Raw genomic sequence first — 24,938 nt, forward strand, 5'->3', positions numbered from 1 at the left:
CCTCTGACTCCTTTCTGGCCTGAGTCAGTAGAGAACAGTAATCAATTAAAAAAATACATTGTGCATTAGTCACAGGAGGCAGAGCACATGCCTGATGTGAATTTAGACCAGTCACTGATATTACTGGCAAGGCTTTGAGTGAGGCACTCCAAACGGAGACACTCACCAGACACTTGGGAACTTGCTGAATAATAAGAGATAGTAGAGAGAGTTCAGACAAGTCCTGTGCCTTAATCCATCCAGCTACCTACTGGGTAAGCAGAGGAGGGGACAGCAGCCAATGAAAGCACTCCTGAATGCAAGTCCCAGCTCCCCTGACAGAGCATCAGCTCTTTGAAACGAAAAACTGAGGGATGTCCAACCACAGCCTTTCAGGCACTGAAGCTCACAGCTGTTTAGGAGCCCATCTTCTCCAGCTTCACCCCCATTCAAGGCTCTCCCAGTGGTTCAGACAAGCCCCTTTTGAAGAAAACCTCCTCCCTTTGGCAGCAAATGGCAACAGCACATGTCATGGGACCTGCTCCCCACACCGTGATCTGCTCCTTTACCCTCCCTGTTATTAAAACCAGATTTTTTCACCACAATATTTGCTGGTGTCCGCAACAGGAAAACTGTAAAATCTGCAACCCCAGAACAATTTACTTTTGGGAGACTCACCCTTTAAACAGCCAGCACATGGCCCTGGCTTAACGCTGGGGAAACAGGCACAGAAACACTACTTTGACTGAAGAGTTTAAATGATAATTAATTCAGTGCAGGCCCAGAAAACATTAAGGATAGATTTTACAGCTCCATAGCAGTGTGCTGCTAATACAATGCAACAAGGTGTCAAGAAAAATCAAAGGAAAGTCATAATTTATGTCTCCAAACTGGTTATTCCATGGGTTACTGGCACACAGGTCTCCACAACCACAAACTGTTTCAAAGGCAATGACATGGCTGCTATCCAAATGACCAATATTCATTTACAGCTAGGAATAAAGTCTGAATTTTCACATCCATGCACCTAGTAGAACAGAGGTACACTGAATTTAGAGTACAGGGAGACTAAAATACAGGAAAAATCACTATACCCAGAATTTTGTGACCTCCATTAACTAAACACATGGACAAGAGGAATTTCTTTCCCCCCAGGACTAGTTTCTTTTTCAATTAACTTGATCAGTAGAATCACAAGTTCAGAAATTTTAATCTTTTTTTCCCTCCTCAAAAGAAGAGCGCCCATTAAATGTGTGTCCAAGCCTGATTCAGGAAAGGACCTCAACACAGACATAACTGAAAGCAAACCACGAGCACATTTTCTGGAGCTCTCCTGAAGCAGGGGCTGTGAGTTCAGCTCTGATCTCATCTAAGCTGTGATGGCTGAGATGAATCTGGCTGTAAATTAACAGGAAATGAAGGCTTGTACAAATGAACATGGAGAATCTATAAATCACCTGACAATCCCTGCACAGGGCAGTTAAGTCTGCAAGGGACTGAGAGCACAGAGTGAATTTGGACATGAAATGCTCTTCAGACGCCAATGTTATTTTTTTTGAGTATTAATATTTCTGTGCTTTGGTTGCTCAACATATATCCACCGTGCCCGCCTGCCAGATCTCCCAGCCCGTCCCAGAAGACAGACTCGAAGAAGGGAAGAAAAGGACAGGAAAGAACTATTTTGTTTGAGCCGCATTCGCAGTTTCCAGGTGACTTCTGTTTGCCTCTTACTTTTCATGTGCTGCAGCTGGCAGATGAGATGGATACGTTATTTTACACAAGAAAAAAACTGGCTCCTTTCTCTCCATCTTCCCATCTCCTTCAAACATGGGCTGACTCCAAATGTAACTCTCAGCTCCAAACACCATGCCGGGCCAGTCCCAGCTGGGGAATGTCAGACAGTTCGCTGCAAAGCACTGCACCATCTCAAAGCACTGCACTTCAAACAAAGCCTGTGACTTTTCCTATACACAGCATGTGATATGAAGGCAACATCACCCAAACCTTTTACTAGCTTGATTACAATTTATTTTTCATTCTTTTGTTAAGAGCCCAAATGTGATTTAACCCTTACTCTTACTACTTGGATCCTCTCAGCTCTCCTGCCTTTGTTCCCCTGTTCATCGCAAGGGTGTTTTACAGAAAAAAAAGGACCAGCAATGTTATGAATTTGCCTCTCCCCTTTATCACTGACTGGAAAACGGCTGGATTTTTCCCAACCACTTCACACTGGGTTGGCTTCAAACGTGACAGATCAGATTTTAGTACCAATTGCCAAAACCAGGCGTTAAAGCACAAATAATTGGTGCTTGCACAACCAACACCTCCAGGTGTCTTTTCCTCTCGCCACTCCTTAGGCATCACAGCCTGGAAACAGCTTTCCCTGCCTCACTTCAGCCAGTGTTACCTCAAGAGTATACAATGACAGGGCTTCAATGTGAGATTGTGCAATTAGAGCCTGGAGTGGGAGCCAAGTCTCTTGGTTTCTATTCCCAGCTCTGGCACCGACTCATCTGCCTTGGGCAAGTTAACCCCTCTCTACCTCTGGCTTTCCAATGTGCATGGAAAAGGACTATCCAGCTAGGATAATGCAGCCTGTGCTGAGGACTGAAAATCCAGAGTGAAAGAAGCTCAAGTGAAAAAGAAATCATAGGAACTAAGGAGCCCGTCCAAGTCCATTTAGGTTTGTTTATGAATATGGGAGGATCTGGCTAAAACAACTGAACTTCCAAGTTCATACCCAACGTCATTCCCAGAGACACCTTATCTGCAGCTAATGCAGACCTGGAACTGTAACACCTCCATGCCAAGCTAAGGTAACTTGGAGTCAGCAACGATCACTTTTACACTCTGTACACATGGCACTTGTTCAGGAACTTCTTCATCCTCGGGTCAGCACCAGCTACAGCCGCAGAGGGAGAGGAGAGCTGGGCAGAGCTGCTCCAGCCCCTCAGTTTAACCCGCCTGAATCCCAGTTCAACACCCTGAGGTAGCACAGCCTCTTAGCCCTTGCACTTTGCACCGCCCTTGGACAGACTTCTTGGGCTTACAGGAGATTTGGACTAACCTCAGCCAGTTCTTTGCTGAACCAAGCCCATGAGGACCCCATGAGGAAGCAAACACACGCTCTCTGCTCCTCTGGGCTGAGAAAAACAAGCAGAACGTTCCAGCGAAGCCAAAGCGTGTTTGGGTTTGCTCTCTGTCGGGAGGGAGCTGAAGGGGGCGGCAGGAAAATAACAGGTGGCGCAAAGTCAAAGGCTTGCAGCATTTCCAGGAATCTCAGCTTGTATTTTAGAGGTAAAGTTACACTTTAATCCCGATGTGTTTCCTCATTTGAAGCATCTTTGTGAATATTTATTTGATAAACAGGCTGTGAAACATTTTCCACCAGACCTAACAGGGGAAGAATTCACCTTCCTCTTTGCAGCAAGCAAGGAGAAACGCCACTCAGTTTAATTTATACTGTAGCTTCAAACTCCTCGCGTGAAATGGATGCAAAGAGCAGCACAAACACATTCCTTTGCTGTTTGAGCCACATTCACTGCCCCCAGGTGCTGCCCACTCGAAAGCTGACAGCGGAAAATCCAAGCAAGCAGACCCCCAGATGGGAATGTGTGAGGGGCTTAGCATTGCATTTAAATCAGCCCGAAACCTCCTGGTTTAGAGAGCTTGAATTAAGGCTGCCGTAGCTGCTGCGAGTCTGCAGCGCAAATGTTCGGTGTGAAGGGAGGCTAAAGTCAGGGAGAAGTCACATGCCTGGCCTTCATGTAGTGTCAGCTTACAGATCTGGCCGGGCTCACCAGAGAAAAAGGAAAGCTGTAATACAGCAAACCTATTAAACCAGCACCTGTTATAGGCATCAAAAATAAAATCGAGCTTCTAAAGAGGGGCTCCACACCTCGGGCAGGGTTCTGTTAATACGCCAGCACATTTTCAAAATTAGCGTACGAGGGAGATCACAGGACTAGAAAGAGATAGATTTAAAACGTTCAGGGTTTGGTTAGTATTTCCATACTGACAAAGTACTGAAGTAATGAAATGCTGGAATCAGAGTGAGTTATGGGGTTTGCTACTGAAGGACAGGCAAGGTTTGGTGCCAGAGACTGGCCACGCAAAGAGAGGGACTTCAAAGGCAGAGTAACCGGAGATGGATCACATACACTGTGACTAACACATGCCTGGAACTACCTGCCCTCCTCCTCCTCAGCTCAGAGGAGATGGAGATCCAGTACTGATCCTCCTAGAAACACAGAAGATCAAAGACATGGATTCCTAAGCTTTCACCTTACATGATTTGCCATTTGATTTTAGCCCATCACTCACTACACAAACTCAAAAAATGATAAATAAAATCATGGTTTCAGAGTAGAGTGCAATGCAATTGCCTGAGCAATTTTCCTAACAGGCAAGGAGGGTAACTGATAATCTGGAAGATGAATTTGTCTTTACAACAGCAGCAACATCAATGTTTCTGCTGTTCCTGGTCACCTTATTACAGTCAATAATCGGAGATCTCTTGAGTGATTTTTATTAACGTATGGAAAGAAGGAAGGGGAAGAATGTCATCAGGACGTGCACATCAGCTTTGACTCAAATTCAAACAATTTATCAGTGCAGAACTTCTTATATGATTTTAACATTTTATTTATAAATTTTACTTCCAAAGACTTATTTCAGAAAAATTTTTTCCTCTACTGTAGCCTGTGAAATGTCTGCCTTGGAGTAGAGTGAAGCCACCTCTGCAGCAGAAGATGAAATAAACATGCAGGTGACATGCTGGAAGTCTGTGCCACATCATCCTCTAGCTCTTCATATGAGACCTTCCCAGAAAAACTGAACTGGCTGCGCATGAGCCCTCACACTTCCCAAGTGCTCTGGAAACCCCCACTAGTTGTCTGACACTTTGCATTGTCTTATCAGCCTTTCCAGAATAATCCATGAGGCACAAGATTTTGGACTGTCACAAGAATGTGTATTTTTATCCAGCACAAACACACTGTATGTACTTATGGGAACTGCCCCACTGTCCTTTCAGAGTAAGGCTGCATGGGTTATTGTTTGGACAGGAAGCAAGGATGCATGGAAGCAGCCCCCACTTTTCTCAGATGCTCTGAATCACTCCTTCCCCTGAGGAATCCTGGTAGATTCCCAGGCTGTCACAGATACAGCTCTGTTTGTTCAGGTGCTGGCTGCACACACAACAAGAGCAGAGCAGTGGCAGGCCAGGCAGCCACTGCATTTTAGGGTCAGCCACACAAAAAAAAAACCAACCCAAAAAACATCACCCCCAAAAAGCCCAAAACCGGAAAACCAAACCCCAAACAACCAAAAAAAGCCACCTGCACAATTTTTTATGGATATCCGAACTTTCCCTTAAAGGTTTACGTGCTCTATCCAAGACCATAAATTAGGATCTTCCCTCTCCCTAGCACTCCTTCAAAAAAAGGTCTAGGATGCAGCAGACAAAATCCATGACCATTTCACAGTGTTTTTCACTTAAAATCATACATAGGAATAATGCAAGAACAGACTGATGGACCTATTCCAACTATATTTAACTAGAGCAGAAAATCTGAAGACAATTTCTTCATCTGCTGTACATCAGCTTCAAACCAGATATATTCCAGGGGACTTTTATTTATCAGGTCATGTTCTCACCCTGTTTTGTGGTTTAGGATGGAGAAGCATGAGGCAAACTACCCCCAGCTAAACACAGATGGGACGAGACAGGGGGTTTGAAAAACAACCTGGGTTATGGGGCTTTTTTGAAGGAGGAGGGGATGAAAAAAATTCAACCTTTCACAGTGAAGTGACTGTCTCTGTTCCAGGTCATGGATGTTTGGAGGCAGAAATCAGTCTGGGGGATGAGATTTGCTAATTCACCCCTTTGGGTCTGGGAGCAGCTGCCACCTGCAGAGGGCTGTGCTATGAACTTTATTCCCACAAGCAAACTCTTACTCACACAAATAGTTCCACTGCAGTCAACAGGACTATTCATGTGAGCCCAGTGTACCCAGGGGCTGTGTTTTCCCTGTCTATTAAAGGCTACTCTGTGGTCACTCACGGGACCAAGCTCATCTGCCTCTCACATTGATGGACTGAAACCACTGACCCTGTGCACTCCCAGTGGCCTCAGAGCATCCCTGTGCCCAGGGTACCCAACCATGGGCAGATGTTGTCCTGCTGCCAGGCACACTCTCACAGCTCTTTCGTAAGGCAGCCACATGGACAAGAGGCAGGGATCAAGCATTCTCTTTAGAATCTGTCATAGCAGCTGGACATAAGCAAAGGCCTGGATCTGATGAATAGTCATTAATGGGTTTTGTTAGGTTCAGTATGAACCGCATGAAGGAAAGCCTTTCTTCTGTTGTAACCAAAACCACCACATACCCAATTCTCTTTGAATATTTCTGCACTGTAAACTTTCTGACTTCTTACATGACCTTATGCTGTGTGCCAGATCCACTGAGGTAAGTCATGTCATTTTTCAAAGCTCTCTCCCTCACTTTGATCTACATTTCCTTTCACTGGATTTTGACTTGCCACCATATGATTTTGGATTTTTTTTGCAATATACAACTTCCTAAGCCTTCAGCATTTCATTCCACTAGGAGAACAAAATGTGTGGGACAGGCAGGATTAGAAGTTAGTCATCTTTGAAACAGAGGCTGTCTTATCTCTTCAGCAGATTACACAACCTGCTATGACATGAAAGCAAATTAAGATTCCTGAAGACAAGACAGTCTCTGTTACGGGCACAGTCCCCCCATCAGCAACTGGGTGGTTCTAAGAGGACCAGCTCTCTTCTGGTTACACAGGATGTTTCATCAAGATTGTGCTCTGCAGCAGCTTTTAAAATGATGCATTCACAAAGGGCACAGATCCATTAAACAGGCTGTGCAAAGCATCTCTCATTGTCTGGCACAGCTCCTCTGTAATGAGCCTCCCTGAACTTTTATGAACTCAGTACCAGAGCACAACCTCATGGCCTCATGTGCAGCTTGACCCCAAACCATCTCAGTGATTATATGCAGAGCCCTGAGCACATCCCTCGATGGAGGACGCACCTGCAAGGGTTGGGGCCACATATCTTCAGCAGGGGCTGCCCAGCCAGTGATGCAGTTTGGCCAAAGGCACAAGGGAGGAACAGGATCTCTAAGCCACTGAGCACCATCAGTGCTGGTTTTGAAAGGGGCAGTTTGCAAGCACTCACAGCTGCACTAGTCTTTCACCCCCTCCTCCAGCTCTCAGTCCAAACCACTGCTCCCATCACTTCTCACATTCCCTGACCTCCATCTGGAGCAAGCACTGAGAAAGGCTGCAAAGGAGAGGAGAGGCTCTTCTGAGTGCTGAACTCTGCTAAGGAGGAGAATTGTCCTATGGGACAAAAAAGAGAAGAAGGAAGAGGAGTCATATAAGGTAAATGGCAGTTTTCATACAAGAATTCAGGAAACCACAGGGCTCTGCACCAGCTGTCTGAATGGGGTCGTGGGGCTCAGCAGAGACTCTTTGAAGGAAGGGCTGCATCAGTATTTGAAAGGGGTCATTCAGTTGCTGGCAGATGACAGTAAGGTCAGTGTTTCCATGTTCTACATCTCATGTCTTTGGTCTGCTACTCTCTTGCTCCACCACTGGCTTTTCCTCTTATGCTTCTCCTTCAAGGGCTTTGTTCTGCTGCTGATACATGCCAGCCAAACTCAATTTTCTATCACAAATTAAATGCTTAAGCAACTCCTTGAAGCCAAGAAAGAGGCCAGCTTCACCCCACCAGTTGCTGCTCTGATGAGTTCCTGCTCTCCACAGCCCCACACTTGCACGGCACCCACGCCAGGGCTGCTGCCTAGGCCCCCCACCTTATCATTGGCCTAGAAGATGAGTCAGGTTTGTGATAAGGAAGAACAGACACCTAAAAATCAGATTCAGCCCAGATGTCAACGGAACTAGCACAGGGCAGGAACTGGAGCAGAGAGAGCAGCCTCCTTTCATTTCATTGCATGCAAGTTTTGCGCTTCTAATCAACAAGGATGGCATTTCCATTTGAAAGCCAAGAAGGTCCAAAAGCACAGGACATGGAAGCACTTTTATCCTTAAATCCTGATACTGATTTTAGTTTCTCTTTGTGTAATAAATGATCAAAGTAAATAAGATCCACCACAGCCTCTCTTAGATAGTGCATGTGTTCTGTGGGTGGTTTTGTTTTGCTTTTGACTCTCCACGGGAGTGAGGAGGGGAAAATAACACAAGTGGAGAAGCAATTCAAGTGCAAACCAAATGCAATGGCTCTGCCCATGATGCTGCAATTTTAATCCAACTTGTAACTGCAAGCAGATTTCTTGATAGCATGCACTGTCTGTGCCTCTAAGCCACAATGTGACACAGGGGCTTTTCCCACCTTTGACAGGAACACAATGAAAGCAGGTGGATTTAACTCCACTGACGATAAGAGAGGTCAATAAAGGACAACACACTTGAATACATCTTCCAGACTATCAAACTCTTGGTCTCATGGAACTTGCGGCAGAAGCTGCTAAAAGACCTGCCTCTTGAAAAAGGCAGCATTTGAAGAAACACATTTTTGACTGGCCAGTCAAACTCCTGTTAACACTTGAGAGATGTAGATAGGCTGGCGTTTCATCTGCTCCAACATGACACACACTTGTGCTCTGTTGAAAGGGCTTATCTGTCTTGTCAGCAAGGTCACAGGAACAGGGATTGCCTCTGGGCAGAATTCACTGAGCTCTGCTTGGCTCACACTGCTCAGCCTGCAAGAAGGAATAGCTCCTATGTGGAAAAGCAGTGGTCAAGTTAGCAAAGAAAAGAGCTGCTCTTCACAAGTCCAGGCACCCTGTTACTAATAAAGCTCATCCAGTAGGAAGGGTGGCTCTGGGAAACCCCAGAACAAGGTGTCAAAACATCCAGGGAAGAGAAAATTTGGGTTTTAGAGTAGAACCGCCTCTGGCTGGTGTAAAATAGGCTGTTAAAGGTTCCCTGGTGAAGATCTTGTAAAGTGTAAGCATTCACCACTACTCAGCCAGTAAGTTCTTCAAGCTTCTTTAATAAGACCATTTACTTCTTCAGTTCCTCTTATTTTGAAAAAGATGACTGCTTTCTCAAGAAAACAATCTTCAGGGCAAAAATATCTTAGTAAGATCACCAAAAGGTGTTCCTTTTCCAGGGCACCTGAGGGATTACCAAAAGTCCAATCCCTTGGCCTGATTGCTCATTGCTAATCACCACCCTGTTCAGCAACTGCTTGCACACAGTGTGTGATCTGCAGTAGATGGACTGGACAGGAGATGATATTTAAGTCTAAAATCCATGAGCCATTTATAGATTCTTTCTTTTGCCATCAACTCTTAATTCTACCTCTTCCCAATTCGTTTTTATCTGCTCAGATCTGACCACTAACACAGTTGTCTTTTCACTCGGACAGCCCTGCACTCCTGTTTCATTTTCCAGCTGCCTTTGCTATTTTCCCTGATGTGCAATTGCACATTAAACGGTTTGACAGGCAGAACATGTACTCACCCAACCACTTACTCCCAATCAATATTCACGTGGAATTCCTGTTAACAAGCACAAGTTATGCACACACATAAGGGAGGGCGGCCTCTCAAGTGATCACTTCATCTGAAGGTGTGACAGATCACTTTCTCATCTACCTTAACCTGCAATCACATTTTCCACACCGCACACCCCCAGCAGGGCTGGTTTTGCAAGATAATCACTTTTGACATGATCTCTGTTGTTCACCTCTGCAATTAACTGGGGAATTTGACATGGGTTAAAAATAAGAGAAAATCCAGCACATAGCTGGCTTTTATTCAGTTAGAAATGAGTTTTCTATAGACTTTTTTGCTAATCTCTTCCAACCTGAACACGGCAGGATCACATTCAAGTGAACATTTTCTTCACCCTACACTATTCCTAATGGTGCCAGTGTTTTATGCCACCCAACTTAAACCCCACAATTCTACCCCCACCCCTGTTCTTACTTCTCTGGGCATCTATCTGATGCTCTCAGCAAGCACCACTGTCTACAACCAGGATAACTGACAGTGACGACTAACTGGTCAATCTCAGTAGGGAAGCAGGAACACATTCTGAGAGCTTCCTGATTTTGTGCAATTTTGTCAAAAACTGAATTGGTCAAGCTTTCAGAGAGGAAAATGGGTAGAGAATTTTACCCTGAAATAATTTAACTTGCTTTTACTGTAGCTTCAACTTCACTTTTACTCACCTCTGAGCAAACTTAATTGCCATTACCAGCAGTTTTTAGGCAGGAAACTCCAATATGCTAAAAAAATGTTCAACGCAGCAAGCTATTTATATTTGAAATCTACTTGGTCTGTGAAGACTAACAAAGGAATTTCTTTTGTAGATGTGTGCTTTATTTGCCATATGCCATTAAATGTGACAGTCAATCTACCACAGATATTAATAGTAGCAAGTTTGGGCTATTCTAAGGCTCAAATATGAAGCTATTTTTCATACTGACCTTAACAAAAGATCATGGTTGCAAATGACCCTAACAACTGATCTAGGCTTGATCTGTACAGGGACAGAACTTGGAAACCACCTTGTGCATTGTACATAAAATATGCACCTGCCCTCGGAGATGCTTTACATCCAGGAGTTCCATCTGCGCTGAGGAAGATCCTCTTCAGCTCAGAGGAAGCAAATCTGCCCAAAGCGGAATTTACTTTGGGGTGTAATGAATATGTGGGTCACGCACAAAAAGATCCTCTTCCAGTATTCTAACTCCCAACCTTGTGCTCTGTCCAACAAGACCGCTCATGTCCTCTCCCTCCTCCAGACACATACTAACCCATCATGGCCTGCTAAGCAGCACACAGATGCCAGAGCAGATCTGGCCCAGCTCAAAGCAATTCTCTACAAGAAGAAGCTGCCACGGCTGCACAAAACGCTCATCCTTGTTAATACACAATAGAGTAGCCTCCAGGGGTAACTGGTATTTCATGAGCTGCCACCAACTTTCACTATCTTTATCCTCTGGCCAATTTTTACACTACACTGTATGTGCCCAGATTACTTTCTGATGCTCTTTTGTTGAGTCTGATAACTGTGTGCTTTACCGCTGTTGCTTTTCTAGAAGAAATGATTACTCATTTCCCTGCAATAGCCTCAGATCCTTTGCCATTTCCATGTGCTCGTGTTATATCTAAAAGCTCAAAGAGGATATGCAAATGATTAGAACACTTCCAACAACCCAAAAGACAAGTCAAAACAGCGTCTCTTCTGGTGCTTGGGAGCACATGATTAATGACGGTTTCCTCCACTGGGAAAGGCTTCTGCAGTCTTTGGCCTCAAAAGCTTGCAGACTTTACGCACCAGAGCCTTAATATGAACTCTGAGCAAAACAAACTAAAGAGGTGGGTTTCAGAATATCTTATGCCTGTACACTGCTGCACACTGAACAGTCTGACTATTGGCATTCTTTTAATTTTCCCTTTCCATATTAATATTTCACATTCAAACCCAGAAGCTCAGTAGTGTGGCCTGTAGTGTGGACCAAACTCTCAGAATGCAGCTCTCTCCATCTGTGAGGGGAATTGCTTAAGCAAACACTGCAGAATTGGCCCCTGCAGACATTACACCTTGTAGGTGATGCAAGCAGGGGTTGGGGGTGAATCTGTTCCCACTTACGTATCTACACATGCCTACACCACTTTGCCTTAGCTCCCAGAGAAAGTTTTCTTTGGGCCAGTAATTAGGAAGAGTGGAAGGCAGTGTGGTTTTCTGATCTGCCCAAGGCACGTCCTGCACACAAGCAGAGCCTGCTGACTTCAACCAGACCCCGCACACGGCTGCATCTGAGTCATCTGGATTTTGTGCTTGTGAGCACAAAACCTCTTGCTGCGACCCAGATGGAATTAACAGAGTAGTCTCCTTATTTCTAATTGTTAGATCATCCCTTTTTAACTCCAGCAAAGATGACTTGCAGATTAAACCCCTTGGGGGTCAAGGCAGTTGTTCTGTTTGTACAGCAATTAGCACAGCAGGATCCCAGGCCACAAATGGCCTCCAAGGCTACGTCTGTACTATCGTGTTAGCTCAAACCTCATTCTTCCTGTAAGCCAAACTTCCCAGCTCTCAACAACGCCTACACAGAGGTTTTTACTCTGGCCTAGCCAGGAACAAGAAGTGAGCTCACACCTCGTGTAGAGACCAGCTCAGGCTTGAGCTGTGCTCTACGAACAGCACAGATGCAGCAGTTTTGAGCTCTTCCCTCTAACAGGGGTCACCCTGGGAGGCTGCCCTGGACAGAACTCCAGCTGTAGTTCTGATGCTCAACCAAGTCTGCACCATCTTAAAAGCAAAGATGAAGTGAAGTCACAGATCTCAACCCCACCACCCCAGCTCCCGGGAGATCTTGCAGAAAGATTTCTGCAAGAATTTGTGAGATCCCACTCAGAGCAGCAGGGCACAGGCCGGTTGCATTGTTTCAGCTCACAAAGCAAGACACCTTTGTCTTGGGTGAAAGCAGAACAGCAGCTCAAAGAATCTAATGGACCACATGGGTTTTCAGAAAGAGTCTCTGCAAACCCCATCTGACAACTCAAGTGAAGCAGTGCAAACAGCACTAAAATAACAGCTGCTTTCCCAAGCCTTTGCATGAAAGAATGAGGCAATAGCTCAATAGTGTGATCCTGATTCTGCCACATTAGGGGCCTCTGAGACCAGCCAACTTTAATCCACTACAAAGGTCTAATGAGTGTCAAAGAAAATCAAAGTTAGACAAGACACAAGGGTCACAATCTTTACAATGTGGCTAATTTAACTCAAATGATAATGGAATCCCCAGTACTTAAGAGGAAAAGCTCTACAAGAAAGCATGCAAGTCAAATGGAAGAGACTGGCTGAAGTCTTTGACCTGTTTTACCCAACATCCAGCTGGAATAGCACAGAATACCCTCCTTTCCATGAGGATCATGCTGCCCCAACCAGCATCTGAGCTCATCAGCCCTTCTTCAAGCAGTCCTAGCATGTTCCCTGCCACTCCCAGTTTCCAATTCTCCGTGTATTTAGTTTTCAAATTTTACATGATCTATTTTGCCTGGGACACAGTAGATCACTTACCCTTCTCCTATTAGCTCTCTGTTTAATTACAGTTTAATGTGAATTGATCGTTACATTAATGAGTCTGTAAAGAAGATTGATTTTCTTCAAGAGACTTTTCTGCTCAGTTTGGCAGCAGAGTAGGCCTATTGATTTCGCTTTCCCCAGTAAATACACTGCAGTGTCATTGCATCTTCTTGTGAATCAGCTAATCCTATTTCACACTCTTTTGCTCCAAAAATCCCTGTTCTGAGCTCCTTGTTATCTGTGCCTATTCAGAGCAAGATGATGGGGCCAAAGTATCTTAAACAGCTCTCCCTGTTGCTAACACACAGCTGACTGCTGTGGGTCACTGTCCCCTTTGTTCCTAAATGGCTGGGGGCTTAAAAGACTTACAGTGAAAGAAATGAAAGTTATTTTTAAGTGTTTAATCTGTTAACTTCCTTAATTCCCAGTCAGCTATGGATGTGGCAGAGTGTGCTCTGTTTACCACGCTTGCTCCAGAGGTCTGGTTAGCACTCTCCACTGAGCCCTACAGCTGCCCAACAGCCTGTGCTGGTGTGCCTGTGTCAGAGGATGCTGACTGAATCAGGCTTGGAGCCAGGGCAGAGGACAAGGATACACCTCCATCATCCTGTCCAAACTCCCCAAAACCCCTCCAGGATGCATTTACCCACATGCAGCTAAGATGCAGCAGTGAAGACAGGCCCCAGAGTAAGGGCTGAGCTTGTGCCTGCTTGGGGGTTTGTAGGAAACCCATAATAACAGACCAGTGCAGGGTTGATTGCAGCTCCTTTAACCTGGCAAGCCTAAGAGTCCTTCCACGCAAGTTCATGAGGAAGTTGGATATAAACAGACTAACTTCTGCAAATAAATGGTTTCTTCCATTATCCCTTTCCCCACCAGATCAGGTAACAGGGTCTTCTCAAGAGCCTTCAGAGTTAACACACTGTAGCTGCACTGGGATGGGAAATCCTCAGCCAAGGGCATGTCAGTGAAAACATCCTGCCATCAACTCCCAAATGTCCAAGTCTAGGAACTGTAACTAAATTACAAATGCTGTGGGAATTTCAGGCAAGGTTCTCCTCTCAGCTATTCCAGTGTAATTTCGGAATGAATCCAGATTCAGTCTCTCCCCCTCCCAGCTGAATTTCCTGGCTTTTGTTTGCACTCACAGATGTTTGCATTTAATGTCTGTCTTTATTTGGTAACCCGTACATAGATTATTTTTCCCTTCTGTTCTATTAAAAGCCTTATCAAGTCCCTTATGTTTGCTCTCGCTGAAATGAACAACTTTGGCAATATTTTCAACATGCAAGACAAACAAACTGATTCTTCGAGGAATAACTAAACTGAACCAAACTTCATGGCAGCATATTAGGACAAAGCATTTTTGATACATATGTTATGTCTGCGTCCATCTGCAGCCTGGGACATCCAAAGGCTTGCAGAAAGCTTTGAGAATTCTCTCTTCAACAGATTCTCACACGCTTACATATATACTGAACTGGCCTGTGGTCCTCACATATGTGGGGTCAGGCAAGTTTTGGGTGATGGAGACAGGTATGGAAAACCCAAAAGCAGTGAATGCAAACCAAAGCTCATTAAAAAAACCAAACAACAACAACAACAACAAGAAAACAAAACAAAAAACCCACCCAAACAAAACTTTATGCAAAAGTTGAGTTTAGCAGTACAGCAGATGTCTTTCTCCCAGCCCCAAAAGGAGAAAAAGTGTCTTCTCCTGTTTAGGAAGAGCAGGAGATGAAGTAACTCATTTAGGAGGGCTGTTTTGAGTGACAAATATACAACCCTTGCTTTTATAATACATTAACAGTCCTTTGGAAATACTTAACCACATGCTATATACAAAACCTACTTCAGAGGTTTGTGAGGTAAACACACTTCACACATTTCTAAACACTGAAAAAAAAAAGGAAATGTATTTATTTTTCTTTAGCAGTAAGAATACACTGTAACACTATACACTTAAACATAAACCAGTTTCTCAGTACACAAGTCTTCATTATGAGTCTTCACCCTGGGTTTGGTTTGGCAGCCTCCCCAATTATTACTTCACAGATTGGAAGGCCAGAAGAAACCAGTATGACCATATAATCTGACTCCTTACATCATACAAGGCTAAATAACTTTACCCACCAATTTGCCTATCAAGCCCATTAACCTAGGGTTGAACTAAAGGACCATCTTTTAGGAAGCCAACCAATTGATTAAAGACTCCCAAAGATAGAGAAAGCTTCACTTCCTCAGCAAATCATTCCAATGTGAGTCAGCAACATCGACTGAAACAGGTACTTTAAAACATCTTTCAGGTTATTTTTATCTCTGATAAAAATTAAAAGGAAATGCAAGGGGGGAAAAAGTGGCATTCTCTAATAAAAGCTAAACAAAGAGACCCTTGTTGCAGAAGTATGACAGCAGCATTACAAATCCCACTATCAGAGTTATTTACGTGTAGCAGCTGAGAAGAGCATTTTGGATTTCTGGAAAGTGATACTAAGCAGGTCTGTTTGGAATACCATCCTTTTATCATTTGGCTTTGTACCTTCTCCTTCCTTCTCCACCACTCTAAAATTTCAGAGAAGCTGTAAATCTACTGCCTTCCACCAGTCATTATTCCTCCTTTCCAAACTGCTTATTTCATTTCAGGAATAAAAAACCCAAAGCTCCAGCAATTTGGTTCTTTGCCAACAGCTAAATTAATAGCAAAAATAACAACAGGGGCTTGTGGAACTCAAAGCATTTATAGACTTCATGAGAAAGAGAAGCTGATCTGGGGGGCCTAAAACTATACCCCTGGATGGCAAATTCTATGCAAGCTTTCCATCCGTAAGTAAGATTTCTGGAGCTCTTTTTCAAACCCTGATGCACAGCACAAATGTGGCAGCATGGTAAGTCAACAGATCAAGGCTGCCCCAGAGTAAATCAGAGCCTTTTGAGCAAGAGAGGCCAATGAGCTGGAGGTGTGGTCACAGGCATTTTGCACCACAAGAAGTACCAAACCCATGGAAAATACAGATACCTGCCTGCGGGTGTCCTGCAAGGCCATGCAGGCTGGAAGCCACCACTTGAACTGCTCTAGCACTTTGTTGAAGTTCCTATTAGCTATAAACACTTCCCAGGAACCTGGGAGGTATCATGCATACCTCAGCAAAATTCCTTCTCAGTGCACATTACAAGCAGACACATGCAAAAACAATTTTAGAAATCCACACTCTTTAGGTACTAAATAGTTTGATATTTTAATATCTTATTCCCTTCAGCAGCACCATCAATCCAAGATCCTCACTAGCAGGTACACGAGGGCTCTCAGGTATCTAATGCTTCTGTGGTCACCTAAACTACCAAAGTTAGGAACTTCAAACCTTCTGCAGATCATGCTTTACAATCACTGCTCTCTCAAAAGGAAGTGTTAAAAAGAAGTTGAAAGAAACCATAAAAACAGGTCTGGAATGAGGACCCTACAAGATTAAGATATTAATAGTCTCTGGCTTTAAGAGGAAAGAAGAAATGATCAGAACAGGGCCAGGAAAAAAAAAAGAACAATAAAGAAAAGGTAAAATTTAATAGCGCAAATATGACCTAATGGTTGAAACCCAAAGACAGAAAAGAAAAAAGAAGTTTTATTCAACATGTGGAATTTACTGACATAAGTTACCACTGACCATAAGCACCTCACACAAATCACGCTATTCAAGATGTTGTTTCTTAAATAAGGTGCCAGCAAACCAAAAAATGAAATCTAGAGTCAGCAGGAGTGTGACACACATGGAACTCTCAGAGGCCACTAAACCCACCCCACAGAGAGCCCAGAGCCAAAGGAGGTGGCAGTGACTTACAGGTGGAGGGAGCGGACGCTGGAAGCAGCGGATCCCAGGGAGGGAATGGCAGTCAGCTCATTGTTGTCCAGTCGCCTGCAAGAAACAGAAATTAAGGGTTGAAGCCAAGCATCCTGTGCCCAAGCATACAGGAGCAGGGGAGGCCTGGCACTGACACTGGGGCAGAGGCCTCCTTCTCAAGGGGTTTGCCTGGACCTCTGATGGCCACACCTTACTCTTTAATACGTGAGAGCCACCATCACTGGTTCCACCATACTGTGTTTACAAGAGCAAGGCTTCTTTTCCCCCCTGCCACCCACTCCCTAAAGTGTCAGGGAAGAAAGCATTGTGCCACAGCCCTCCACTAGGCCTGTGTTTCCAGAGTCATCACAGAGTCAAGCTTGAGACAGGAGATTTTTGCACCCAAGGCCATGGGTCCCACTGCCTCAGGACAGGAATTTAACCCCTTCCCCAAGCAGCAGCCCCTGCTCAGCCCCTCCACACCAGATCAGGGCCTGAGGGCACAACCGAGTGGCCTCCTCTCCACAACTTGTCTAATTGGGCTAGTAACCTGCCCATCGTCAGAGCCTTCAGCGATTGGCTCTGTGCTGGACATAGAAGTTTTGAACAGCTTTTTTTCCCTGCCTCCACAAACCAGGTTTTGTTAAACCAACACACCAGGACCAGCTCTGAAAGTCCCAGAGGGACTTCCCCACAAAGCCAGCAGCACACAGTGCTGGGCACAGGAATGTCAGCAGGCACGGGGCCCTGCTCCAGGCAGCCGGGGAGCACAGGGAGCCCCCGGGTGAATGGAACCGCGGGCCACCCGCTCCTGCAACCACCAGCACAGAAACGTCCCCTGCAAGGGCCTAATGCTTGAAGTGTTTTTCTGACTGAAAACAGATCCTTGCCATGTGACTGGCTCTTCCTCGGTTTAAAGAGCCCTTGTTTGTACGGTGAATTAGTCAATTAATTACTGTAACAGTCGCTCGTCTGGCTGCTTGAAAATTACCTAATTTCTCAACCTTCTTGCCCACTCCCCCCTCACGCCAATCGATGCAGTGATCACAGCCAAGCCCTGTCCAGGCTCCCCAGGACGCCCAAACACCACCTCAGATGCCATTGCTCCTGCTTGAGGCAGAGCCTTGCAGGGTCACTGCAGGCCTTCTGAGTGCTTCCCTTCCACAGGGAATCCTGAAAAGATCACAATTTGGGTGCAAAGCACAGCATCCCAGAGCTGCACAGCTGAGGTGTGCTAAGCCACAGGCACGAGCAGGGGCAATCCTAAATTATGTTGGGGTTTTTTGCTCCCTCTTCTTTCCTTTAACACTATTTTTGGCAGGTGGGAGAGGGCAGTGGCACATTCATCCCAGAACTTCCCTTCTGGCTCCTCTGAGAGGAGGCAAGATATTTGATTTCACGAGAAGTTCCAAGCACTGCTGGGATAAAAGCTTTCCTCTGTCTCTGACATTATACCCATGCCTTAAAACGTAAGGGAAAAAAGCCATATGCATTGCAATTCAGCAAGGAGCTCCACTCTGCAACTAAAAGCTCACTGTTGCTCATATTACAATATGGTCTAGAACTTTCAAAGGTACAGAGCAAGCTGGAAAGAGCATTAAAATGCTTATTTGTGGCATGCTTTCATTAATATCCAACTGAGCATCTTTTGAAGAGGAAGGAGCTTGGGTCAGCTCTGGTTAAGCAGCTCCGACACCAAACAGCGTCTGACAACTGGTCAAACCCTCCTCTGACCTAAGTGTGATATTCATATATCAGCCTCCTGTCACGCCAGGAGTCAGTCAGAAGTGGTTCTCCCACCTCATTTTCTCTCTTGGCTCACAGGCAGCACTTGCTGACACAGAGGAGACAGCCAAGCTCTCTATTTGCCTGGGATTTCCCCCTCATCTTCTCTTTTCCCCCATGAATTGAAAAAGAAAAAAAAGAGAGGGGAAAAAACCACTCAAAACAGAACAGCCAGGTTCAACAACTTTAAACTTTCAGTCTCCTTTCTCTTCCCCAGCGCTCACCTTTGACGACACAAACCCGCTGCCTCTGGATGCTGAGCCAGAGGAGGAGGGGGGGGCCACCCATATAAAATATTTACAGTCCAGTTGCCAGGCTGGTGTCAAGCTGAAATGGAGCCTGCTCAAAAATAGCACAGCTCTCCAGAGCTTTCAGTGAAAGGCACTTTAGAAAATAAAAGGTGAGTTGTTTGGAGAGGAATTTTAGCATGGTGACTACTTTCTTTGCTACCAATGAGCTTAGAAAGCCTGAGAGCCGTGAAACCTTCAGTGGATCCCACGATCCATATGACCTGTGGAAACCCCAGAAAGGACCACAGGGCCTACCCCACAGAAGCACCCTCCATCCATCCTTCCAACCAAGGAATGAGAATGGATGGACCCCAAGGGATTGTCATTAGATGAAGCCACCAAAGGGGATGAGAAAAAGATCATGTGTCCTGAAGGAAAGTAATGTCCCAGTCCAGCCCCTACCCTGAGCCTCCAACACTTATTGCAGAGCATGTGGGACCACAGGGTTCTGCATCACTTTGAGCCACTAAATTTCATCCTACACAGACTTAAAACTTTTTTTAAAAGTTTCTCATAAAGGCCACCAAAGCAAACCACACAAACAACTACCTAAACTCAGGGAAAGGGAAAAGTGTAGGGTAAATTCTATTACTTTATCACAATCTCAGTAAAGCAAAACAGAGCATTGAAGATAAGGTATGAAGTTTAAATCTTTTGGTCTGCAGATATTTTCTTAAAATCAAGGGACAACAAAATGTTTTCAAAATATACCACACTAATTATTCACATGGAGAGACACACACAGAGTTTTAAGCCTTGTGTAATGCTCAGGAACCACAGGCAGCATGTTTGAAGCATCATGGGAGGTTTCAGGTCTTATCAATGCATCTATTATTTGGGGCAATCTCTTTCCCTGAGGGTGCCTTGGTTTGCCCAGCACAGCATGCACAGAGAAACACTGACTTACTCTCGAGACATGCCACAGCATGATGCTTACTTCATGAATGTTTGTAAAGTGCTTTAAAAAAACCCTCAGAAAGAAGATGCTCTGGCAATACAGATGTGGTTCTCCTTGTGAAATGAAGTTTATTTCAGTGGTCTGTGGTTTAGCTCTTATTCAAAAGCAACCAAGATTAGTAGATAGGGCTTTTAATAGAGCTTCTCCCTCACACTTCCCAGACCCTGCCTTCCAGGCTGTGCTCCAGACCTCTGCCTCCCTTCCAGTCTCCCATTTCTGACTGCTCCCTTTCCCTCCTACTCACTCTTCTGCTCTCTCCCTATTCCCGTCTTTCTGACACAGCAAGCAGCTCTTAACTGCCCATTACTTTGTGGCCTGCATTGCTTATCTCCCCTGAAACCCTGACACCTTTTCATAGTGTTTAACTGTTCAGTGCAGGGCTTGTCCTGCTCTACACGAATGCAGCACTTTAAGGCTCAAGGGAATTCCCTACCTGGGGAATCAGAAGCCACACACATTTCCCACCCCATGCTCCCTGCAGTCACACGCCTTCAGGCACTTCCGTGAATAAAAGCTATTGCTAAGCCACAGTCATGTTAGGATAATTCTGAAGTCTCATGGGATCAGGGCTGCAATTCTTTCCTTTAAGCACAGAGCAATTTAAGGCTTTCCACAGTTTAAAGAGAAGTTGAGAAAACAGATCCTATAGGCAGTGTTCCACTGACCCACATCACTTTCTCTCTAAAGATCGTGAAGAGCTGATTTCAGAGCACTGCAGTCACTTCTGATATATATTCCTCACTTAATCATGATCCCCAGCAAGTCCCTACTATTCATATAAGCAGAGGAGCCAGGGGCAATCAGGCCAGGAGAGAGATGCTACATTAATCCCCATAGTCCAATCCAGCAGGCATCAGTAAGGGAGAATTCCACTTTTTGCCTACTTACAAATCACAGGATCTGGCCCCTCCATGAGTCCCAGAGCCAACACTTAATGAAAACAGACAGAGGACAAGAGAAAATGCTTGATAGAGCACAGTATTGTTTCTGAAAGGAAATGTTTTCTCAGTTTCCCATGAGGCATCAGTAGCTCTTCAAACAGAGCCCAAACCTCAAGTATGCCAGCGATTCACCAGGCAAACATGAGCTCATTACCTCAGCCCACCGCCTGCAATTTCAGTCACTTTCGTTTTTCAAACCCCAAAATTGGAGCTCCAGGAATCCCCGTGAAGGGTTCACAATACAGCCCCTCTCTGAGTGAAACTGCTGAGCCTTCACAGAGATCAGGAGCTTGGAAAACCTGCAGTTCCCTGAAACGGGTTTCTTTCATCAGCAAGGCGGGCCTGGCACAGCCACTCAGACCTTCACCAGCTCCTCTTTTCCCCAGCAGAGCAGAGACAGCCCTGCTGGTTTACCCTCTCCTAGCAAAGACTTCCAACAGAATTTGTTCTGGTTCCAAAAGGAGCACAAATGTCTGAGAGAGGAGGAGACACTACACCTTTGTTTCCTGGGAGATTTGGGCTAGGTTGGCATCAGGTATCACAATCCAGGCTGTTCTGCCTTGCTTCAGGGTTACACTTTCAGCAAGGAGCTTTGTGTGTATGTTCAGGTGTGCCAAACTGCTCCCTCCGAGCATTGCACAACACCAAGGGAGGCAAACTCCAATGATTTCCAGTAACAGCTCTGCTGTTTTAATTGGGATGTTGTGTTCTGCTAATTGATTGGTTTAAAGAAAGCAGCACAGGTACAATATGGAGGGAAAAAACCTCCACACCAAGTCAGACCTGCTCATCAACTTAGCTAAAGGAAGGTACTGTCTTAGGAAACGAGATACAATTTCCTCCTGGCCCAGAAGCAGCCCTGGCAAAATACAATTAAAACCTTTGAAGGAATACTTACACTTCCTGCAGGTTCGACAGCTCTGCAAAGGCAGAAGGATCAATCTCTGTCAACTTGTTGTAGCTCAGGTTTCTGTTAAAATAAAAGACAGTGAGATCAGCAAACTGCAGTCACCCTGCTCAGCAAAACAGAGTCATCCTAATTATTCTGGATTGCACTGGAGGGTTTGGGTTTTGGCTTTTTTCGAAAGAGAACTTAAACGGGAGAGCAGCATTTTTCTGCTGAATACACTAGTGAGTTTAGTTCCATGACAAAAATGTTATCTAGCTCTCCCCAAGCTTCTTCCTCTTTTGCATTAGATTAGTGTGGTTTTAATTTGTCTTCATATTACACAATTACATTTATTATTCTACTATTGGTTATTCACAACCACAAAACTAATCACAGATGAATAGGATATTTCCTGACAAATTAAAGTCTGAACTGAAACAATCAACAAACCTTCCACTAAATATTTTATAGCTATATTCACATGGAGTATTTTTTTATACCACTGTGTGTTACAAAGGAAATACTACATATATAGGTTTGTACACTTACTGTGTGCAACATAAAATATATTCTACATTTTCTAACAAGATTATATAATTAGTATATCACTGAACGGTGATATTTATTTAATCAGTGAATACAGCTTGCAAGCCACACAGTAGTACACACTTTGGTCCTCAACAACCCCAGCCAACGCTCTCCAACTATCCAACAGCCCAAATCTAATCTGAATCATATTCTAGCACTGATGGGTGACAAATGGGTTGTGCCATATTATCTGAAAGCAGCCTGGTGGGAGAGCAGACCTGCCTCACAGGACATCCCTGATTGGAAACACATCCAGAGCTCAACATGCTTCAGGCAGGAACACACTGCAAGGATTGCTAGGGACAGCAAACAGGCAAAATAATGCAAATTAAGTGCCAACTCCAGAAACCACAAGCAAGAGCTTTGCCATGCTGTGCTGTAGCATCATACTGTGCAACAGCAGAGTCTTCCCTCCAAGATATGCAGTCTCAGCACAGCACACAGGACAGGTCGAACCTGCAGCTAGGGACTAACCAGGAGAACACAGATGAATAAAGACCAAGTGACTAATGGTGCAGAAAGTAACAAGTGCTTTAATTACTATTCTCTATGCAGTGCTGGCATGTTTCTGTTAGTGTGTAATCTAAAGAGGGAGGAGGCAAATTGATGGGTGGTAGCAGAAAAACAACCACAGTAAATTGTAAGGAAATTGTGAGGGGGACTTCTTTAATTTCACTTTGCTCCACACCCTGCTCTAGGATATTACCCTGGGTAAAAATCAACCCTCCTGCCTCCTCTGCAGGGAGGTTACACCCCTCTTACTGCACCTCTGAACACAACCCAAAAGATTCATGGCCTGATTTTAGATAAGCCCTCAAACATTGAGCTGCTTTTTCAAACCACCAAGCCAGTCTGACTAGAAAACTGGCCAATCTTCCCTGGTTTGGGTTTTTCTTTGCTTTAAAACTGTGCCCACAGAAAGCAAGCAGGTCTGGAACCCAAACAGGTAAACAGGACCTAAATCACCGAGGCACCTACAGAACTTTTACCAATGCTCCATGACCCAAGAGCTGAGGCAAGCATAAAGAAAAGGCAGCTGCCAGAAGAGCATTGATGGAAAATGCCTCTTGAAGTGCTCACACTAACACACTGCATTCTGTGGCAAAGCAAGGAGAAATCCAGGCTCACGGCAGCCTTACAAATACCAAGACTTGAAAGACTACAAAGCTTACTAACTCTGCATGACTAGCAGGAAGTGATAAACACCTCTTTCAAGCGAAAAAGCAGATATTGATCACCTGCCCTCTTGTAATGCATTTATGGGAAGTCCTCAAAGCATTCCCCTGCACGAGGGAATCATTTGATGGCTCTCACATCACACCATTCACCATCATTTCAGAGCAACCAGCTCTGAAGGCAGCTCCTTACATCTTGCCCAAAATGTTCAAATTTTTGCCAATACCTGCTGTGGAAGAATGCTCTACAAATCAACAACACAGGCTGGCTCTTAACAGAGCCTAGAACTGAAGCTATACAGGAGTGTAAAACTTAACCAAGCATCTCAGTTTAAAATATGCTGTCCTGTAAGCCCCTACTGTCTTTTAAAACACTCAAGAGACCTTTAAATCAATACCAGCCTACAGCAGATATCCATTTCACTATGAACTCAAAGGCATTTATCTAAATAAAAGTCAAACTGCAGTTTAAACTCGGAGTGTGTTTGAAAGCCAAGTCCATATTCATAGCACAATTACGAATTAAAGTGCAATTTGCCCACAGATTATATTACTACTTTTTTTTTTTAAAAAAACCACACAGTAAGATCAGGTTGGAGCTTGTCCCTGCCTGATCTACAGGCAAAAAGAGAAAATACAACAGGTAATGTCCTACAGGCTCAGCACAATAATGCCGACACAGAAATATGAGTGACAAACTATAAGGGGGAAATAGAGGCAGACATGACCATGCATGAATCCGTTTTCATGTACTTCTGTGCCTTCTACTGCACCCAATCTTTACATTTTTTAAGGTAACATATTTCTCCTCAACACATTCCTCTGCAACAGGCTAAGAGGCTATTTTATGAAGCAAGAAACAAGAACACATGCACCAAAACTAATCATCCCTACACTTGCCAGAGGGACCAGATCCCTGGCTTAGCCTGTGCTCAAGCACTGAGTGACACTGACGTGAACCTCTGAAGTTCACAAGTGAAAAAACAAAGATCTTCATAAATTAAAGGATTTCACGGCCACAGTTTAATGTCACCCAAAGTGACTTTCTGATTATTGTTGCTGCAATTCAGGACATCTGAACATCCAAGTCACTGCACAAGTAGCTGGCTCTTCCGATAGCACAGACAGATTTTGCTGCTCCAGCAACATAAAGACTTTCCAATACTTGCTGCAGAAATGCAGGCGAACTCCATCTTTTTGCATGCCAAAGTCTTCAGTTCTCCCAACACTACTCACTCCAACCACCAAGTATCCTCACTAAACGGACAATACACTGTTCAAAAATCAGTGGGGAAATGAAAGCTAGAAATACAGTCAGTACAAAATAAACAGGAGACTTGAAATTACATAGATATGCCAAAAAAAAGTTTACTGAGTTTCCAACACTAGCTGT

The 24,938-nt window shown here is 44.5% G+C and overlaps 1 protein-coding gene across 1 annotated transcript in view; it reads right to left on the reverse strand.

Annotated features, from left to right (window-relative positions):
- Positions 1–24,938, reverse strand: part of LRIG1 (leucine rich repeats and immunoglobulin like domains 1) — a 90,120-nt gene that overhangs the window by 31,701 nt on the left and 33,481 nt on the right. The window contains 2 exon segments of the mRNA XM_010390404.4: positions 16,920–16,994; positions 21,792–21,863. Of these exon segments, the coding sequence (XP_010388706.2) occupies positions 16,920–16,994; positions 21,792–21,863 (147 nt within the window).

Source organism: Corvus cornix, chromosome 12 (assembly GCF_000738735.6).
Source record: "Corvus cornix cornix isolate S_Up_H32 chromosome 12, ASM73873v5, whole genome shotgun sequence".
Taxonomy (NCBI): Eukaryota; Metazoa; Chordata; class Aves; order Passeriformes; family Corvidae; genus Corvus; species Corvus cornix.